Source organism: Equus asinus, chromosome 30 (genome assembly GCF_041296235.1).
Source record: "Equus asinus isolate D_3611 breed Donkey chromosome 30, EquAss-T2T_v2, whole genome shotgun sequence".
In the NCBI taxonomy this organism is placed as follows: Eukaryota; Metazoa; Chordata; class Mammalia; order Perissodactyla; family Equidae; genus Equus; species Equus asinus.
Window position 1 is genome coordinate 29,568,898 of NC_091819.1, and position 17,755 is coordinate 29,586,652.

Below are 17,755 nucleotides of genomic sequence, written 5' to 3' on the forward strand. Positions count from 1 at the left end.
ACTAGCTGTGGAGATGAGATAGAGTAGGCTTTACTGTGTTAAGTCCCTCTTACACCTCTTTTGTTGAGACTTTTTATCATGAATGGATGCTAAATTTTATCAAATGCTTTTTCTTCATCTATTGAGCTGATCACATGGTTTTTATCATTCATTCTGTTTATGTGATGTATCACTTTGATTGATTTGCATATGTTGAACCATCTTGCATCCCAGGGGTAAATCCCACTTGGTCACGGTATGCAATCCTTTTAATGTGCTATTGAATTTGGTTTACTAGTATTTTATTAAGGATTTTGCATCTATGTTCATCAGAGATATTAGCCTGTAGTTTTCTTTTTGTATGATGTCTTTCTCTGGCTTTGGCATCAGGGTTATGCTGGCCTCATAAAATGATTTTGGAAGTGTTCCCTCTTCTAGTTTTTTGAAGAGTTTGAGAAGGATTGGTATTAATTCTTCTTTGAATGTTTGCCAGAACTGACCCATGAAGCATCTGGTCCCGGGTTTTCTTTGTTGGGAGACATTTGACTACTGCTTCAATCACCTTATTTGTTAGTCTGTTCAGGCTTTCTGTTTATTCTTGATTCAGTGTTAGGAGGTTGTATGTTTCTAGGAGTTTGTCCATTCCTTCTAGTTTATCCAATTTGTTGGCATATGATTGTTCATAATCGACCCTTGCTATCCTTTTTATTTCTGAGGCATCAGTTGCAATGTCTCCTCTATCATTTCTGATTTTATTTATTTGTGTCTTCTTTCTTTTTTCTTAGTTAGTCTAGCTAAGGATTTGTCAATTTTATCTTTTCAAAAAACCAACTCTTAGTTTTGATTTTTTTCTATTGTTTTTCTGTTCTCTACTTGATTTATTTCTGTTCTGATCTTTATTATTTCTTTCCTTCTGCTCACTTTGGGCTTAGTTTGTTCTTCTTTTTCTAGTTCCTCAAGATGTAAAGTTAAGTTGTTTATTTGAGATCTTTCTTCTTTTTTGATGTAGGCATATATTACTTCCCTCTTGGTACTGCTTTTTTTTTTTTTTGAACACAAGCAGAGTCTATTTTCGGTGCGCAACATATAGGAACTTTGAAAGTGAAAAAGAAATACAAGTTTTTTCCTCATCTCCTTCTATATTTCAACTTTACAAAGTGGTATGTCATGATGCCTTTCTATTTTCTTTTTAATTTTTTTCAGATGTATATCATATTTCAAATGCTGTATACATTACATCATGTTCACCACCTGAACACTAATTATAGTGCATCACCTCACCTGTGACCCTAATCACCCCTTTTGCCCTCCCTCTACCCCCTTCCCCAATGGTAACCACCAGTCCAATTTCCAATGCTATGTGTTTTTTTATTTTTGTCGTTTTTATCTTCTACTTATGAGTGAGATCCTATGGTATTTGACTTTCTCCCTCTGACTTATTTCACTCAGCATAATACCCTCAAGGTCCAACCATGTTGTCACAAATGGCCGGATTTCGTCATTTCTTATGGCTGAGTAGTAGTCCATCGTGTATAAATACCACATCTTCTTTATCCATTCGTCCCTTGATGGGCACCTAGGTTGCTTCCAAGTCTTGGCTATTGTGTATAATGCCGCAATGAACATAGGGGTGCAAGTATCTTTATGCCTTTGTGTTTTCAAGTTCTTTGGATAAATACCCAGCAGTGGAATAGCTGGATCATATGGTAGATCTATCCTTAATTTTCTGAGGATACTCCATACTTCTTTCCATAGTGGCTGCACCAGTTTGCACTGCCACCAGCAGTGAACAAGGGTTCCCTTCTCTCCACACCCTCTCCAACATTTGTTGTTTCCTATCTTGTTGATTATAGCCATTCTGACCAGTGAGGTGATACCTCATTGTAGTTTTGATTTGCCTTTCCCTGATAGCTAATGATGTTGAGCATCTTTTCATATGCCTGTTGGCCATCTGTATATCTTCTTTGGAGAAATCTCTGTTCAGATCTTTTGCCCATTTTCTAATTGGATTGTTGGGGTTTTTGTTGTTGTTGTTGAGCTGTATGAGTTCCTTGTATATTTTGGATATTAACCCCTTATCTGATAAATGGTTTGCAAATATCTTGTCCCAATTGTTAGATTGTCTTTTCATTTTGTTGATGGTTTCCTTTGCTGTGCAGAAACTTTTTAGTTTGAAGTAGTCCCATTTGTTCATTTTTTCTTTTGTTTCCCTTGCCCGGTCAGATGTGGGACTTGAAAATATGCTGCCCAGACCAATGTCATAGAGCGTACTGCCTATGTTTTCTTCTAGAAGTCTCATGGTTTCAGGTCTTACATTCAAGTCTTTAATCCATTTTGAGTTGGTTTTTGTGCATGGTGTAAGGGAATGGTCTACTTTCATTCTTTTGCATGTGGCTGTCCAGTTTTCCCAACACCATTTATTGAAGAGACTCTCCTTTCTCCATCGTATACTCTTGGCACCCTTGTCAAATATTAGCTGTCCATAAACATGTGGGTTTACTTCTGGGATCTCAATTTTTTTCCATTGATCTGTGTGTCTGTTTTTGTGCCAGTACCATATTGTTTTGGTTACTGTGGCTTTGTAGTCTAACTTGAAATTGGGGAGTGTGATACCTCCAGCTTTGTTCTTTTTTCTCAGGAATCCTTTGGCTATTCGGGGTCTTTTGTTGTTCCATGTAAATTTTAGGATTCTTTGTTCTATTTATGTAAAAAATGTTGTTGGAACTTTGATAGGGATTGCGTTGAATCTATAGATTGCTTTAGGAAGTAGGGACATTTCAACAATGTTAATTCTTCCAATCCAAGAGCAGGGAATATCTTTCCATTTCTTTGTGTCTTCTTTGATTTCTTTCAAAAATGTTTTATAGTTTTCGGTGTACAGATCTTTCACCTCTTTGGTTAAGTTTATTCCTAGGTATTTTATTCTTTTTGTTGCACTTGTAAATGGGATTGTATTCTTAATTTCTCTTTCTGCTACTTCATTGTTAGTGTATAGAAACGCAACTGATTTTTGTACATTGATTTTGTATCCCGCAACTTGACTGTATTCCTTTATTATTTCTAAAAGTTTTTTAGTGGAATCTTTAGGGTTTTCTAGATATAAAATCATGTCATCTGCAAAGAGTGACAGTTTCACTTCTTCTTTTTCAATGTGGATCCCTTTTATTTCTTTTTCTTGCCTGATTGCTCTGGCTAGGACTTCCAATACTATGTTAAATAAGAGTGGTGACAGTGGGCATCCTTTTCTGGTTCCTGTTCTTAGAGGGATTTTTTCAGTTTTTCTCCATTGAGAATGATATTTGCTGTGGGTTTGTCATATATGACCTTTATTATGTTGAGGCATTTTCCTTCTATACCCATTTTATTTAGAGTTTTTATCATAAATGGATGCTGTACCTTGTCAAATGCTTTCTCTGCATCTATTGAGATGATCATGTGATTTTTATTCTTCATTTTGTTAATGTGGTATATCACGTTGATAGATTTGCGGGTGTTCAACCATCCCTGCATCCCCGGAATGAAACCACTTGATCATGATGTATGATCTTTTTAATGTATTGTTGTATTCGATTTGCTACTATTTTTTTTGAGGATTTTTGCATTGATATTCATCAGTGATATTGGCCTGTAATTTTCTTTTTTTGTGTTGTCCTTGTCTGGTTTTGGTATCAGGATAATGTTTGTTTCATAGAAGGAGTTAGGAAGCCTCCCCTCCTCTTCAATTTTTTGGAAGAGTTTGAGAAGGATAGGTATTAAGTCTTCTTTGAATGTTTGGTAGAATTCACCAGGGAAGCCATCTGGTCTTGGACTTTTATTTTTTGGGAGGTTTTTATTGCTATTTTGATCTCCTTACTGGTGATCAGTCCATTCAAATTTTCTACATCTTCTTGGTCCGGTTTTGGAAGGTTGTATGTTTCTAAGAATTTATCCATTTCTTCTAGATTATCCAATTTGTTGGCGTATAGCTTTTCATAGTATTCTCTTATTATCTTTTGTATTTCTGAGGTGTCCATTGTAATCTCTCTTCTTTCATTTCTGATTTTATTTATTTGAGCCTTCTCTCTTTTTTTCTTGTTGAGTCTAGCTAAGGGTTTGTCAATTTTGTTTATCTTTTTGAAGAACCAGCTCTTGGTTTCATTAATTTTTTCTATTTTTTTTAGTCTCTATTTCATTTATATCTGCCCTGATTTTTATTATTTCCTTCCTTCTGCTGATTTTGGGCTTTGTTTGTTGTTCTTTTTCCAGTACCTTTAGGTGCACTTTTAGATTGTCTATTTGGGATTTTTCTTCTTTGTTGAGGTAGGCCTGAATTGCTATAAACTTTCCTTGTAGAACCGCTTTTGCTGTATCCCACAGATTTTGGCATGTCGTGTTTTCATTTTCATTTGTCTCCAGGAATTTTTTGATTTCTTCTTTGATTTCTTCATTGACCCAATCGTTGTTCAGTAGCATTTTGTTCAATCTCCACATTTTTGTGGCTTTTCTGGTTTTCTTTCTGTAGTTGATTTCCAGTTTCATACCTTTGTGGTCAGAAAAGATGCATGGTATTATTTCGATCTTCTTGAATTTATTGAGACTTGTTTTGTGGCCTAATATGTGATCAATCCTGGAGAATGTTCCATGTGCTTTTGAAAAGAATGTGTATTTGGTGGTTTTTGGATGGAATGTTCTGTATATATCTACTAAGTCCATCTGGTCTAATGTGCCCTTTAAGGCCAGTGTTTCCTTATTGATCTTCTGTTTGGGTGATCTATCCATTGGTGTAAGTGGAGTGTTAAAGTCCCCTACTATTATTTTCTTACTGTCTGTTTCTCCTTTTATGTCTGTTAATAGTTGCTTCATATATTTAGGTGCTCCTATGTTGGGTGTGTAGATATTTACAAGTGTTATATTTTCTTGTTGGATTGTTCCCTTTATCGTTATGTAGTGCCTGTCTTTGTCTCTTAGTACAGTTTTTGATTTAAAGTCTATTTTGTCTGATATAAGTATTGCTATCCCCGCTTTCTTTTCTTTGCCATTTGCATGGAATATCTTTTTCCATCCTTTCACTTTCAGTTTGTGAGTGTTTTTAGGTCTGAAGTGTGTCTCTTGTATGCAGCATATACATGGATCTTGTTTTTTTATCCAGTTGGCCAACCTATGGCATTTGATTGGAGCATTTAGTCCATTGACATTTAAAGTAGCTATTGATAAATATGTATTTATTGCCGTTTTGTCTCTTTTTCTTATTTTTTGGGGTGTTTTAGTAGTTCTTCTAAGTTCCTGTCTTTTTCTCTTGCTCTCTTCACTTGTGGTCTGATGGCTATCTTTAGTAACATATTTGATTTTTTTTTTGTCTTACTTTTTTCCCTGCTTGTTATAGGTTTCTGGTTTGTGGTTACCATGAGGATCCTATTTAATATACTATGCATATAACAGTCTATATTGAGTAGATAGACTCTTTAGTTTGACCTCTTTCTAAAAGCTCTACTTTTTCTCTCCCCTCCTCCCACGTTATATGTTTTTCACTTCATATATAGTCTTTTGTTTAGTGTGTGTCTATCCATTACCCTCTTATCATTGAAATAGGTAATTTTAGTACATTTGTCTTTTAACCTTCATATTATCTTCACAGGTAGTTGATCTGCTGCCTTTACTATACTTTTACCTAACAAGTGATTTTATTGCCTGTTTTTTCTTGTTGTTGTTTTGGGTTTTTTAAATAATTTTTTTCTTTTATCTCTATTTGTGGTCATTTCTTTCTCACTTAAATAAGTCCCTTCAGCATTTCTTGCAGAACTGGTTTCTAGGTGATAAACTCCTTCAATTTTTTCTTGTCTGGGAAGCTCTTTATCTCTCCTTCCATTCTGAATGACAGCCTTGATGGATAGAGTATTCTTGGTTGTAGGTTTTTTCCTTTTAGCACTTCAAATATGTTGTGCCATTCTCTTCTCACTTGTAGGGTCTTGACTGAGAAGTCCGCTGACCGCCTGATGGGCTTCCCTTTATATGTCACTTGTGGCCTTTCTCTTGCTGCTTTTAGGATTCTCTCTTTGTCTTTAATTTTGGACATTCTGATTATAATATGTCTTGGTGTGGGCCTCTTTGGGCTTCTCTTGTTTGGAGCTCTCTGTGCTTCCTGAACTTGGATGTCTGTTTCCTTCCTCAGGTTAGGAAAATTTTCCTCTATTATTTCGGCAAATAAATTTTCTGCCCCTTTGTCTCTCCCTTCTCCTTCTGGGACCCCTATAATCCAAATGTTAGCACACTTGATATTGTCCCAGAGTTCCCTTATGCTATTCTCATTCTGTCTAATTCTTTTTTCTCTTTTCTGTTCTGCTTGGGTGATTTCCTCTAATCTTTCATCTAGCTCACTGATCCGTTCTTCTGCTTCCTCTACTCTGCTATTGAGTCCCTCTAGTGAATTTCTCATTTCCAGTATTGTATTCTTCATTTCTGATTGGTTCTTTTTTATATCTTCCAGTTCTTTGCTGATGTACTCACTGTTTTCATCCATTCTTCTCCACATATCTGTGAGCATCCTCATGATATTTTGTTTGAACTCTTTGTCGGGTAGGTCACTTGTTTCTGTTTCATTTAGTCCTTTTTTCTGGGGTTTTGTACTGTTCCCTTGCTTGGAAATTATTCCTCTGTCTCTCATTATACCTCTTTCTCTGTGCTTATTTCTATGTATTAGGTGAGTCGACTATGTCTCCTGATCTTGGAGAAGTGGCCTTATGTATGAGATGCCTTATGAGGCCCAGCAGTGTGCCTCCCTCTCGTCACCAGACCACAAGAACCAGGAGTGACCCCTTTGTGGGCTACTTGTGTTCTTCTGCTGTGGCAGGGTTGCTCCCACTGCAGGTACCCAGGGAATCTGATCTTTCCTTCCCTGGCCAGCTGTTTATAAATCCGGTTTGGAGGGGCCTCAGCACTGTTGGCTACAAAGTCTATTAGCATGCTCTTATTGCAGTTGCTAGGCTCAGGGACGTACAGTTGTGATAGGCCTGAGGCCAACAAGGCTGTTGTCAGTTCTCTTAGGAGTGCAGCTGAGTGGGGCTAGCTCTTGGCATGGAGGCACTCAGTTGTTTCAGGCTTTGGAAGGTGGGGCTGATCCTTTTTATGGCTATTTGTGAAGCACAAGTCTTCTGCCTCTAATAAGCCTCACCCCCCACTGGACCACATACACTGTCAACACATTCCTGGTCCGTGCACACTTCTCAAATCCCTGGATCGTACCCCAACGCCACACTGCAGAGGCCCCCACCTCTGCCCCAATGCCCCCCACAGTTCACCTGGTCCTCACACAAGCCCTGCCCCACAGAGGCAGACACCCTTGCCTGCCTGTAGAGGATCAAGGCCCTCAGTCAACACAGGCTGAAAAGTAGCCTGAGGGCTTGCTGCTAGGTGGGGCCAGTCCCTAGGCGGGTTGCCTGCCCTGGCTGAACTGGATTAAATCTGTGCTCTAGTGTGTGTGGCAGACCCCTGGGCTAACAGCCCAAGGGATGCACCTCAATGGCCCCCACCGGTGTCCGTATCAGCACACCTGGACCAGCTCAGAACAATGGCCCCCACCAATGTCTCACTCAGTCTCCGGAGAGGATCCCCCTCTCACCAAGATGCCCCCAGAGCCCACCAGGTGAGTCTTGTTTCACCAAAGGACAGTCAGCCTTCTCTCTGGTGATTTTAAGTTGCTGCAATGAGTGAGTTTGTGCATGGGCCCTTTAAGACCCAGATCTTTTCGGCTTTCGGCCAATAGCTTTTCTGGGGTGTCCTCGCTGCAGTTAATAGCCAGCAAAGCCAGACAGTAAGAACACCCTCTCAGTTGGGCTAAGTTCGAAGGATGGTTATAGCAGTATTGCCCCCGCTGCAGACCTCACTCCTCCAGGGAGGGCTTGTACCTTAGGGTGGTTCCCGCCTGGCCAGCTGAGAAGCTCCGCTGCTCCCAAAGGTGGCTTTTTTCCTCTCCTGCCAGAGTTACTGCCTCTTCTGCTTTCATCAGGACTGTCCCTTGTCATGGGGGTTCTTTTCATCCAGTTTTCAGTTTTCAATCCAGGGTGATTCTTCCCAAAATTGTTGTAACCTGGTTGTGTTCATGGGAGGAGGCGAGTTCAACGTCTGCTCACAGGGCCATCTTGAACTTAGTACTGCTTTTGACACATCCCATACGTTTTGTTATGTTTTGTTTTTATTTTCATTTGTCTTCAGACATTTTTTAAATTTCCTTTTGATTTCCTCTTTGATCAATGATTGTTCAAGAGTGTGTTGTTTAATTTCCACGTATTTGTGAATCTTCATGTGTTCTTACTGTTATCGATTTCTAGTTTCATTCCATTGTGGTTGTAAAAGATACATGGAATTATTTTCCTCTTAAGAAGAATATATCTTCTTAAATTTTTAAGACTTGTTTTATGACCTAACAAGTGATCTATCCTGGAGAATACACGCTTGAGAAGAATGTGTGTTCTTGTGCTCTTGAGTGGAAAGTCCTATATATGACTGTTAGGTCCATTTGGTCTATAGTATTGTTCAAGTGAGCTGGTTTTTATTTTATTTTTTTTAATTTTTGGTCTGGATGTTCTATCCGTTATTGAAGGTGGAATATTGAGGACTCCTCCTATTATTATTACAGTATTTCCCTTCTGACCTGTCATTATTTGCTTTACATATTTCAGTTCTCTAATGTTGAGTGCATATATAATTGTGATATTGTCCTGTTGAATTGACATTTTTATCATTATATAACGATCTTATTTGTCTATACAGACAGTTTTTGACTTAAAGTCTATTTTGTGTGATATAAGTATAGTCACTCCTGCTTTCTTTTGCTTACCATTTGCATGGAATATCTTTTCCCTCCCTTCACTTTCAGCCTATGCGTGTCTTTAAATCTAAAATGAGTGTCTTGTAGACAGTATATTGCTGGATCTTGGAGCTGGGTTTTTTATATATACATTCAGCCACATGTGTTTTGATTGGGGAGTTTAGTCCATTTACATTTAAGTGTTTATTGATAGGTAAGGACATCATATTACCATTTTGTTGGTGATTTTTTGTCTGATTGGCAGTTCTGTTGTTTCTCTCTTCCTCTCCTGCTGTCTTCCTTTGCTATTTGGTATGTTTTGTTGCTGTTGTTGTGCTTGGCTTTGATTCTTTTCTCTTTATCTTTTGTATATCCATTATAGGGTTTTTTCTTATAATTACCTTGAGGCCTATATAAAATATCTTGTAGTTAGACTGCTTATTTTAAGTTGATAACAACTTAACTTCAGTCACATACAAAAACTATACTTTTACTACCCACCCTTTGTGTTCTTGTAGTCAGAGTTTACTTGTTTTTATGCTGTGCATCCATTAACAAATTTTTCTTTTTTAACTTTTATATTAGGGGTAAAAGTAATTTATGTACAGCCATTGCACTGTTACATTGTTCTGTATTTGTCTGTATAGTTCCCTTTCCAAAAGAGATTTATACTGTTATATGCTGTTCACATTGGTGAAGGTTGTGGAAGCCCGTGGTGGCAGTGAGGGCTGCTGGGGCTCCCCTGCAGCTTTTCCCTCATAGGGAGTTGTAGCCGAGGGGATTCCTCTTGGCACTGAGCTGTGCTGGCCTGCAGGTTGGAGTAATGCAATTAGAATGCTTCCTACACTTTTCTGGTGCTAACCTCAATTTTTGTACCCTGCTGGGTTGCTGCAGCTTTTTAATTGTACTCTGGACCTCTCCCAGAGCTATTTTCATCCATGGACAGTTGTTAATTATTGTTTTTCTGAGAGGAACTCCTAGTCTGCTGTCTTGCTGATGTCACTCTTTTTTTTACTTTGGTTTTAAATTTTTTCCAGTTTTATTGAGATATAATTAACATACATCACTGTATAAGTTTAAAGTGGGCAGCATAGTAGTTTGACTTACATGTATTGTGAAATGCTCACCTCAATACATTTAGCGAATGTCCATCATCTCATATAGAAATGGTTAAAAGAAAAGTAAAAGAAGAGAAAATTTTTCTTCTTGTGAAAATTTTTCTTCTTGTGATGAGAAGTCTTAGGATTTACTCTCCTAACGACTTCCATTTATATTATACAGCAGTATTAACTATAGTCATCACGTTTTCTTGATGTCATTCCTGGTATTTATTAATCTTATAACTGGAAGTTTATAACTTTTTTGATAACTTTCCTCCAATTTCCCCTCCCACCACCCCCTGCCTCTGGTAACCACCAATCTGGTCTGTTTTTCTGTAAGTTTGGTTGGTTTTGGTTTTGTTTTTGTTTAGATTCCACATATAAATGAGATCATACAGTATTTTTCTTTCTCTGACTTGTTTCACTTAGCATAATGCCCTTGAGGTCCATCCATCTTGTGGCAAATGGCAGATTTCCTTCTTTTTTATGGTTGAATAATATTCCATTGTACCTATATGCCACAACTTCTTTATCCATTCATCCATTGGTGGACACTTAGGTCATTTCCATATCTTGGCTGTTGTAAATAATGCTGCTATGAATGTGGAGGTGCAGATATCTTTTCAAATTAGTCTTTTTGTTTCCTTGGGATATATTCTCAAAAGTGGAATGGCTGGCTTATATGGTATTTCTATTTTTAATTTTTTGAGGACACTCCATACTCTTTTCCATAGTGACTGCATCAGTTTACAACCCCACCAACAGTGCACAAGGGTTCCCTTTTCTTCACATCTTCACCAGCATTTGTTATCTCTTGTCTTTTTGATGACGGCCATTCTAACATATAGAAGATGTTATCTCATTGTGGTTTTGATTTGCATTTCCCTAATGACTAGTGCTGTTGAGCATCTTTTCATGTACCTGTTGGGCACAAGTATGTCTTCTTTGAAAACATGTCTGTTCAGGCTCTTTGCCCATTTTTTATTGGATTGTTTGTTTTTTTGCTGCTGAGTTATGTGAGTCCTTTATATATTTTGTATATCAACCCCTTATCAGATATATGCCTTGAAAATGTATTTCCCATTCTATATGTTGTCTTTTCACTTTGTTGATTGTTTCTTTTGCTGTGCTGAACTTTTTAGTTTGATGTAGTCCCAGTTGTTTACTTTTTACTTTGTTGCTTGTGCATTAGGTATCATATCAATAAAGACCTATGTCAAGGATCTTTATTCCTATTTACTTCTAGAATTTTATGGTTTCAGGACTTACATTTAAAGCTTTAATCTATTTCAAGTTAATTTTTGTGAGTGGTGTAAGATAGGGGTATATTTCCATTCTTTTACATGTGAATATCCAATTTTCCCAGCACTATTTAGTGAAGAGACTATCTTTACTCCATTGAGTACTCTTGGCTCCCTTGTCAAATATTAGTTGACCATGTGTGTTTGGGTTTATTTCTGGGCTTTTCATTCTGTTCCAATGATCTATGTGTCTGTTTTTATGCCAGTACTACGCTGTTTTGATGACTATATCTTTATACCATAGCTTGAAATCAGGAGTGTGATGACTCCAGCTTTTTTCTTTTTTCTCAGGGTTGCTTTGGTGATTCGGGGTCTTTTGTGGTTCCATATAAATTTTAGGATTGTTTTTTCTACTTATGTAGAAAATGCCATCAGACTCTTGACAGGAATTGCATTGACTCTATAGATGGCCTTGGGTAGTATTGACATTTTAACATATTAATTTTTCCAATCCATGATCATGCAATACATTTCCATTTATTTGTATCTTCTTCAATTTCTTTCATCAATGTCATAGTTTTCAGAGTAGAGACCTTTCACCTCCTTGGTTACATTTATTCCTACGTATTTTATTCTTTTGATGATATTGTAAATGGGATCATTTTCTTTATTTCTTTTTCAGATAAATTTTTGTTAGTGTATAGAAACCTGATTTTTATAAGTTAATTTTATATCCTGCAACTTTACTGAATTCGTTTATTAGTTCTAACAGTTTTTTTGTGGAGTCTTTAGGGTTTTCTCTATATAAAATCATATCATCTACAGATAGAGACAGTTTACTTTTTCCTTTCCAATTTGGATGACTTTTATTTCTTTTTCATGCCTAACTGCTCTGTCTAGGACTTCCAGTACTATGTTGGGTAGGAGTGGCTAGAGTGGGCACCCCTGTCTTGTTCCTGATCTTAGAGGAAAAGCTTTGAACCTTTCACCATTGAGTATGATGTTAGCTGTGGGTCTGTCATATATGGCCGTTATTATATTGAGATACATTCCTTCTATACCAAATTCGTTAAAAGTTTTTTTTATCATGAATTGGGGGGCTGGCCCGGTGGCATAGTGGTTAAGTTTGCACGCTTCACTTTGGTGGCCTGGGGTTCGCAGGTTCAGATCCTGGGTGCAGCATGGACAGCTCATCAAGCCACGCTGTGGCGGCATCTCACATAAAATAGGCGAAAATTGGCACAGATGTTAGCTCAGCAACAATCTTCCTCAAGCAAAAAGAGGAAGATTGGCAACAGATGTTAGCTCAGGGCCAATCTTCCTCAAACACAGAAAAAGTTTTTATCATGAATGAATGTTGAATTTTGTCAAATGCTTTTTCTGCATCTACTGAGATGACCATATTATTTTTGTCTTTCATTTTATTAATGTAGTGTGTCACATTTATTGATTTGTGTATGTTGAACCATCCTTGCATACCAGGGATAAATCCCACATGATCATCGTGTATGATCCTTTTAATATGCTGTTGAATTTGCTTTCCCAGTATGTTGTTGAGAATTTTTACATCTATATTCATCAGGGATATTGGCTGTAGTTTCTTTTCAGGTAGTGTTCTTTCTGGCATTGGTATCAGGGTAATGTTGGCCTCATAAAATGTGTTTGGGAGTGTTCCTTCCTCTCAATTTTTTGGAAGAGTTTGAGAAGGATTAGCATTAATTCTTCTTTAAATGTTTGATAAAATTCACCAGTGAAGCTATCTATTTTGCTTTTTTAATAATAGTTATCCTGATGGTGTGAAGTGGTACCTCATCATGGTTTTGATTTGCATTTCCCTAATTATTAGTGATGCTGAGCATCTTTTCATGTCTTTATTGGCTATTTGTATAATCTTCTCTGGGAAATGCTATTCAAGTCTTTTGCCTGGTTTTTATTTGGGTTGTTTTTGTTGTTGTTCAGTTTTAGGAGATCTCTATGTATTCTGTATATCAATGCCTTATCATGTGTGTGTTGCAAATATTTTCTTCCATTTTGTGGGTTGCCTTTTTACTCTGTTAATAGTGTTTTTTGATGCATGAAAGGTTTTTAATTTTGATGAAGTCCAATTTGTCTATTTTTCCTCTTGTTGACTGTGCCTTTGGAGTCGTTTCCAAGAAATCATTGCCAAATTCAACGTCATGAAGCTTTTCCTCTGTTTTCTTCTAAGAGTTTTATAGTTTTAGCTCTTATGTTTAAGGAATTAACTATTGATACACCCAACATCTTGGATGGATGCTGAGTTAAAAAGTCAATTTTAAAGTGTCACATACTGTGTGATTCCATTTATATAAGACTTTAGAGGTGACAAAGCTGTAGTAACTGAAAGCAGATAAGTAGCTGCTGGAACTTAGATTCAGTGGCAGCTGTGACTGTGAAGGGTGAAATGAAGGAGTTTCTTCTCTGTGGTAGAATAGTTCTATATTCTGATTGTGGTGATGCTTACATGAAACCACACATGTGATAAAATTTTATAGAACTATACAAAAACAAAAAGACTGCCCGTAAAAAAATGGTGTGATCTTAGTAAGGTCTGTACCTGAGTTAATAGTGTTGTACCAACATCAATTTCCTGGTTTTGACAATGCACTAAGGTTTGTAAGCTCTTGTCATTGGGGAAAGCTGACTCACTTCTTGTGAGTCAAACTATTTCAAAATAAAATAGTTATAATTCTATTTAAAAATTCTGTCAATATTTGCCAATATTTGTACTAAGAATAAAATCCAAACTATTTTCCCAGAACTACAATGCTTACCATGATGTGGCTCCCACCTATCTTTTCTCTAAGCTTTTTCTGGACTTGTCTCTGCCTTACTTACTACACACTAGCCATTATCTTGGCTTCGGTCTCTCACTCATAATAATCCTCTCCCCTCTCAGACTCTTTGTAACTCTTGTTCATTCTATCTGAATTGTGTAAGTGCTTTTCATTGTGTAAGAACTCTTTCAAAGTTGTATTGTAAAAGAGCTATACTCTCTTCTTGGTGGTGAGATTTTTTTCTCCTTTATTTATTCAACAAATATTTACAAATGCAGGTTTGGGAGGCAGGGCATCCAGGAAGCAGTTCAGTTTGGGACATATTGGTTTGATGTGCTTGCCAGACAACCAGAAGTCAAGATTAAGAATCTAATTAGATTCATGGATCTTAAACTAGATATAAAATCTGGGATCTGGGCTATACAATTTGAGGACTTCTATAGGATTGGACGATACTTGAAGCCATGTGATTGGATGTGATCACCTAGGGAGAGAATATACTATGAGAAGAGCACTGGGACAAAGAGAGTCTAGGGTAAAGCTCTGGGGACGTCCAATAGAGCAGGAGGGAATGGTAACACGGACGCCAAGTAAGAGGGTGTTTCAAAAACGGAGATTAGCCCAACATATCAAATGCTGCTGAAAAATCAAGTAAGACCAAAAATGTTTATTAAATTTAACAACATGTATAACCATATATTGATGCTACAACTAGAAAAATACTTTTAAAAATAATAATACAAAGTTTGGCACTAGCATTGTGATATTTGCTCTGTCATAGATTACTAGTAATAAAATAAATTGTCATAGTCCTTTTAGAAATCATTTTAGTAATATTTATCAAGAATTTTTAAAGTGTTCATAACTTTTGACCCAGTAATCACACTTCCAAGAATCTAATCAAAAGAAATAGACCTAACTGTGGAAAAGACTGTATATCTGGTGATGTCCATGGCAATAATATTTACAATAGTGAAAAAAACTACATAAATTTAATAGGGGAGTGTTAAGTCAATGATGAAAATTCACTCAGTGGAATATCATGCTATCACTGAAAATAAAGTTTATATAGACTTCAGGTTATCTAACATGAATATATAACAGTAATCCTAAGAAAACATACTAAGTGTGTTTTTTATATTTTTGATAATTTCTATGTGGTGATTTTTTTCTATATTTATAAAATTGTTTTTAATGACCATGAATTACCCTCTTAATGGAAAAATGTTTTTAAGCTTGTTTACGTGATTGTCTTAACGTTTTCTTGTCCTGTCCTTTTTTCTATCACCTTGTTGTATGTGTTACTTATATTTTATTTCCATCTTATTCTGTGCTACATTAAGAATGCTTCATTTATTGTTTTCCTTTGCAGTTATGTGAAATAAAGTTGTATTTAAAATCTGAATAGTGAATAAGATTTTCAGAAACAAGGTTAAAATATCTATTATTGGGGCCAGCCTGTGGCGGAGTGGTTAAGTTTGTGCGCTCCACTTCGGCAGCTCAGGGTTTTGCTGGTTCAGATCCTGGGCGGGAGATGGCACCGCTCATCAAGCCGTACTAAGGCAGCGTCCTACATAGCATAACCAGAGGCACTCAACAACTAGAATATACAACTATGTACTGGGGGGGCTTTGGGGAGAAGAAAAATAAAAGAAGATTGGCAACAGATGTTAGCTCAGGTGCCAATCTTTAAAAACAAAATCTATTATTTATAATTTACCAGGCAAAGCTATATTTCTTTATCAAAATCATTAAATGTGCATTCTCAGGGAGGCCTTCCCTAACTATCATCCCCACTCTCAAAAATAGGTTAAATCTTCCTATTAGACAATCCCATAGTCCCAACTCTACTCTAACTGACACTCATCACAGCGATCTCCAAGGCTCCTTTGTGAGTGGGTAGCATATTTCTAGGAAATTAAGCAAGAGCGTCACTGGAGGGTTAGGGCAGAAGGAAGCCGCGGAATTCCAGGCTGGCTCTCATTATCTGATTTTTCATTCTGGGGATGCCCCATAATGAAACCATTGCCCCTATTCTAAAAACACCTTATTAGGGATAATTCCAGTCAATTCAAATTAAATCTCATGAGAAAAAGAGGGAGTATGTCAGATTTATCTATCTATGAAGAGAATTTTTGTTAAAGCGTCCAGATATCATTTGAAATCTGCCTTGAAAAAGTATGTTGTTTTGAAGGCAGGCTCACATAGAAATAATTCTCACAGACTAGTTTTAGAAACTCCACTATGTACTTCGTTGAGATTAAAACTAAGGGTATTTATTAAAGTGTTCCTATAGTCTCAGTTCATTCAGGATTCTGATTGTGCACAGTATTTTTGACATGTTAGACTTATTTATAATTCATAAAGTTCCAATGGGGGGGAGGCTATATGGTAGGAAAAAAACAAACCTGAATCTTGAAAATGTGGTAAATTTATAAATGTAAATAATGTCTTAACTAAAATAATAAATTCAATTTAACATGATGTAATTACAGAATAATTTTGGCCATGAAAAGAGTAAAATGTATCAAATAGATTTTTTTTTTTTTTTTTTTACAGAATTCGATAATACTTACCAAGCAGTTGGCTACTTTGGGACAGACACCTATCATATATACAATTCTGAGGAGAAAAGTTTATTTTCCACATACAAGAATGAAGAATGGGTATTTAACTTTTAAATTTCAAATATAAAGTTAACCTGTAAAGTAACAATCAGAAACTTAAAAGTAAAAGAATTTTAAAGCCCTAGTTGAATTTCATGGAACATCTTATATGTAATTTTCCAGTAGCTTCTTTTATGATGCACAAAAAAATTGTGATAATGAGAACTAGTTACCAATTCAGGAAGTGCCAGTCAGACTCCTGGATTATAGTTGCAATTTGTATTAGTAGCTAAACCTCAATCCAACAGCCTCATTCAGGATAGTGGCAAATCTTGGCAATCATATTGTTTTCTGCTGGTTCATAAAAGTGAGACACCGTGGTATAACTAATGGCACAATCATCACCATCATCAGTGTGCCCACCCCACCCCCCCACAAATTCCACCTGAGGAGTAAAATGTGCTGCTGTTGAAGTTTGCTGGTTCTCATGGGGTTTAGACAGCCTTTCTTCATCTGTTGAGCACCTAGGCGCAGGGCAAGGTGTTCACAGCTACAAGATACAACTCCTGCCCTCAGCGGCCTGACAGTTTAGTGAGGGAGACAAGTAAGCAAACAGATGTTATGACAGAGTTGAGCCCAGGTGCGACGGAATACATAGAGAGTGTGCCAGCTGAGGCTTGGAGGGATCGAGGAGGACTGTCCTAAAGAAGTGACATCTGCATTATTGAAAAGAAACAAAAGTTAGCCAATGGTGGGGGGGCATTCCACACAGAGAGGCAACACATACGAGGGCTTCAGACACGCCTGAGAAAGCAGGCGAATTCTGGTGGACGCACAAGATCAGTTCATGGGTAAAGGGCACCATTCAGAGAGAGAGAATATTTTTAAAACAGTTAATCTGGAGCTAATATTTCTGCTGACTTTATAAAAGTTTGCGGGGTAAGGAGGTGGGATAAACAGCTGCTGTAAAACCAAACTACAGGCCTTGTCTGATTTAGCAGGAAGGTAGGAAAGTTAAAGGCACTATTTGTTTCTTTTCTATCTTTAACAGTTTTACTGCAATATAATTCATATACCACACAATTCACCTTTTTGAAGTGCACAATTCAATGTTTTTTAGTATATTCAAAGAATTATGCAAATATCACCATTTTCTAATTCTATAACATTTTTACCAACCCACAAAGAAATCCTTTGGCACTACAAATCTATTTTCTGTCTCTATGGATTTGCCTATTCTGGACATTTCACA

The 17,755-nt window shown here is 36.9% G+C and overlaps 1 protein-coding gene across 1 annotated transcript in view; it reads left to right on the top strand.

Annotated features, from left to right (window-relative positions):
* Nucleotides 1–17,755, top strand: part of CATSPERE (catsper channel auxiliary subunit epsilon) — a 263,038-nt gene that overhangs the window by 113,450 nt on the left and 131,833 nt on the right. Inside the window, exon 8 of the mRNA XM_044762713.2 lies at nucleotides 16,457–16,563. Coding sequence (XP_044618648.1) covers nucleotides 16,457–16,563 — 107 coding nt within the window. The remainder of the gene's footprint in view (nucleotides 1–16,456; nucleotides 16,564–17,755) is intronic.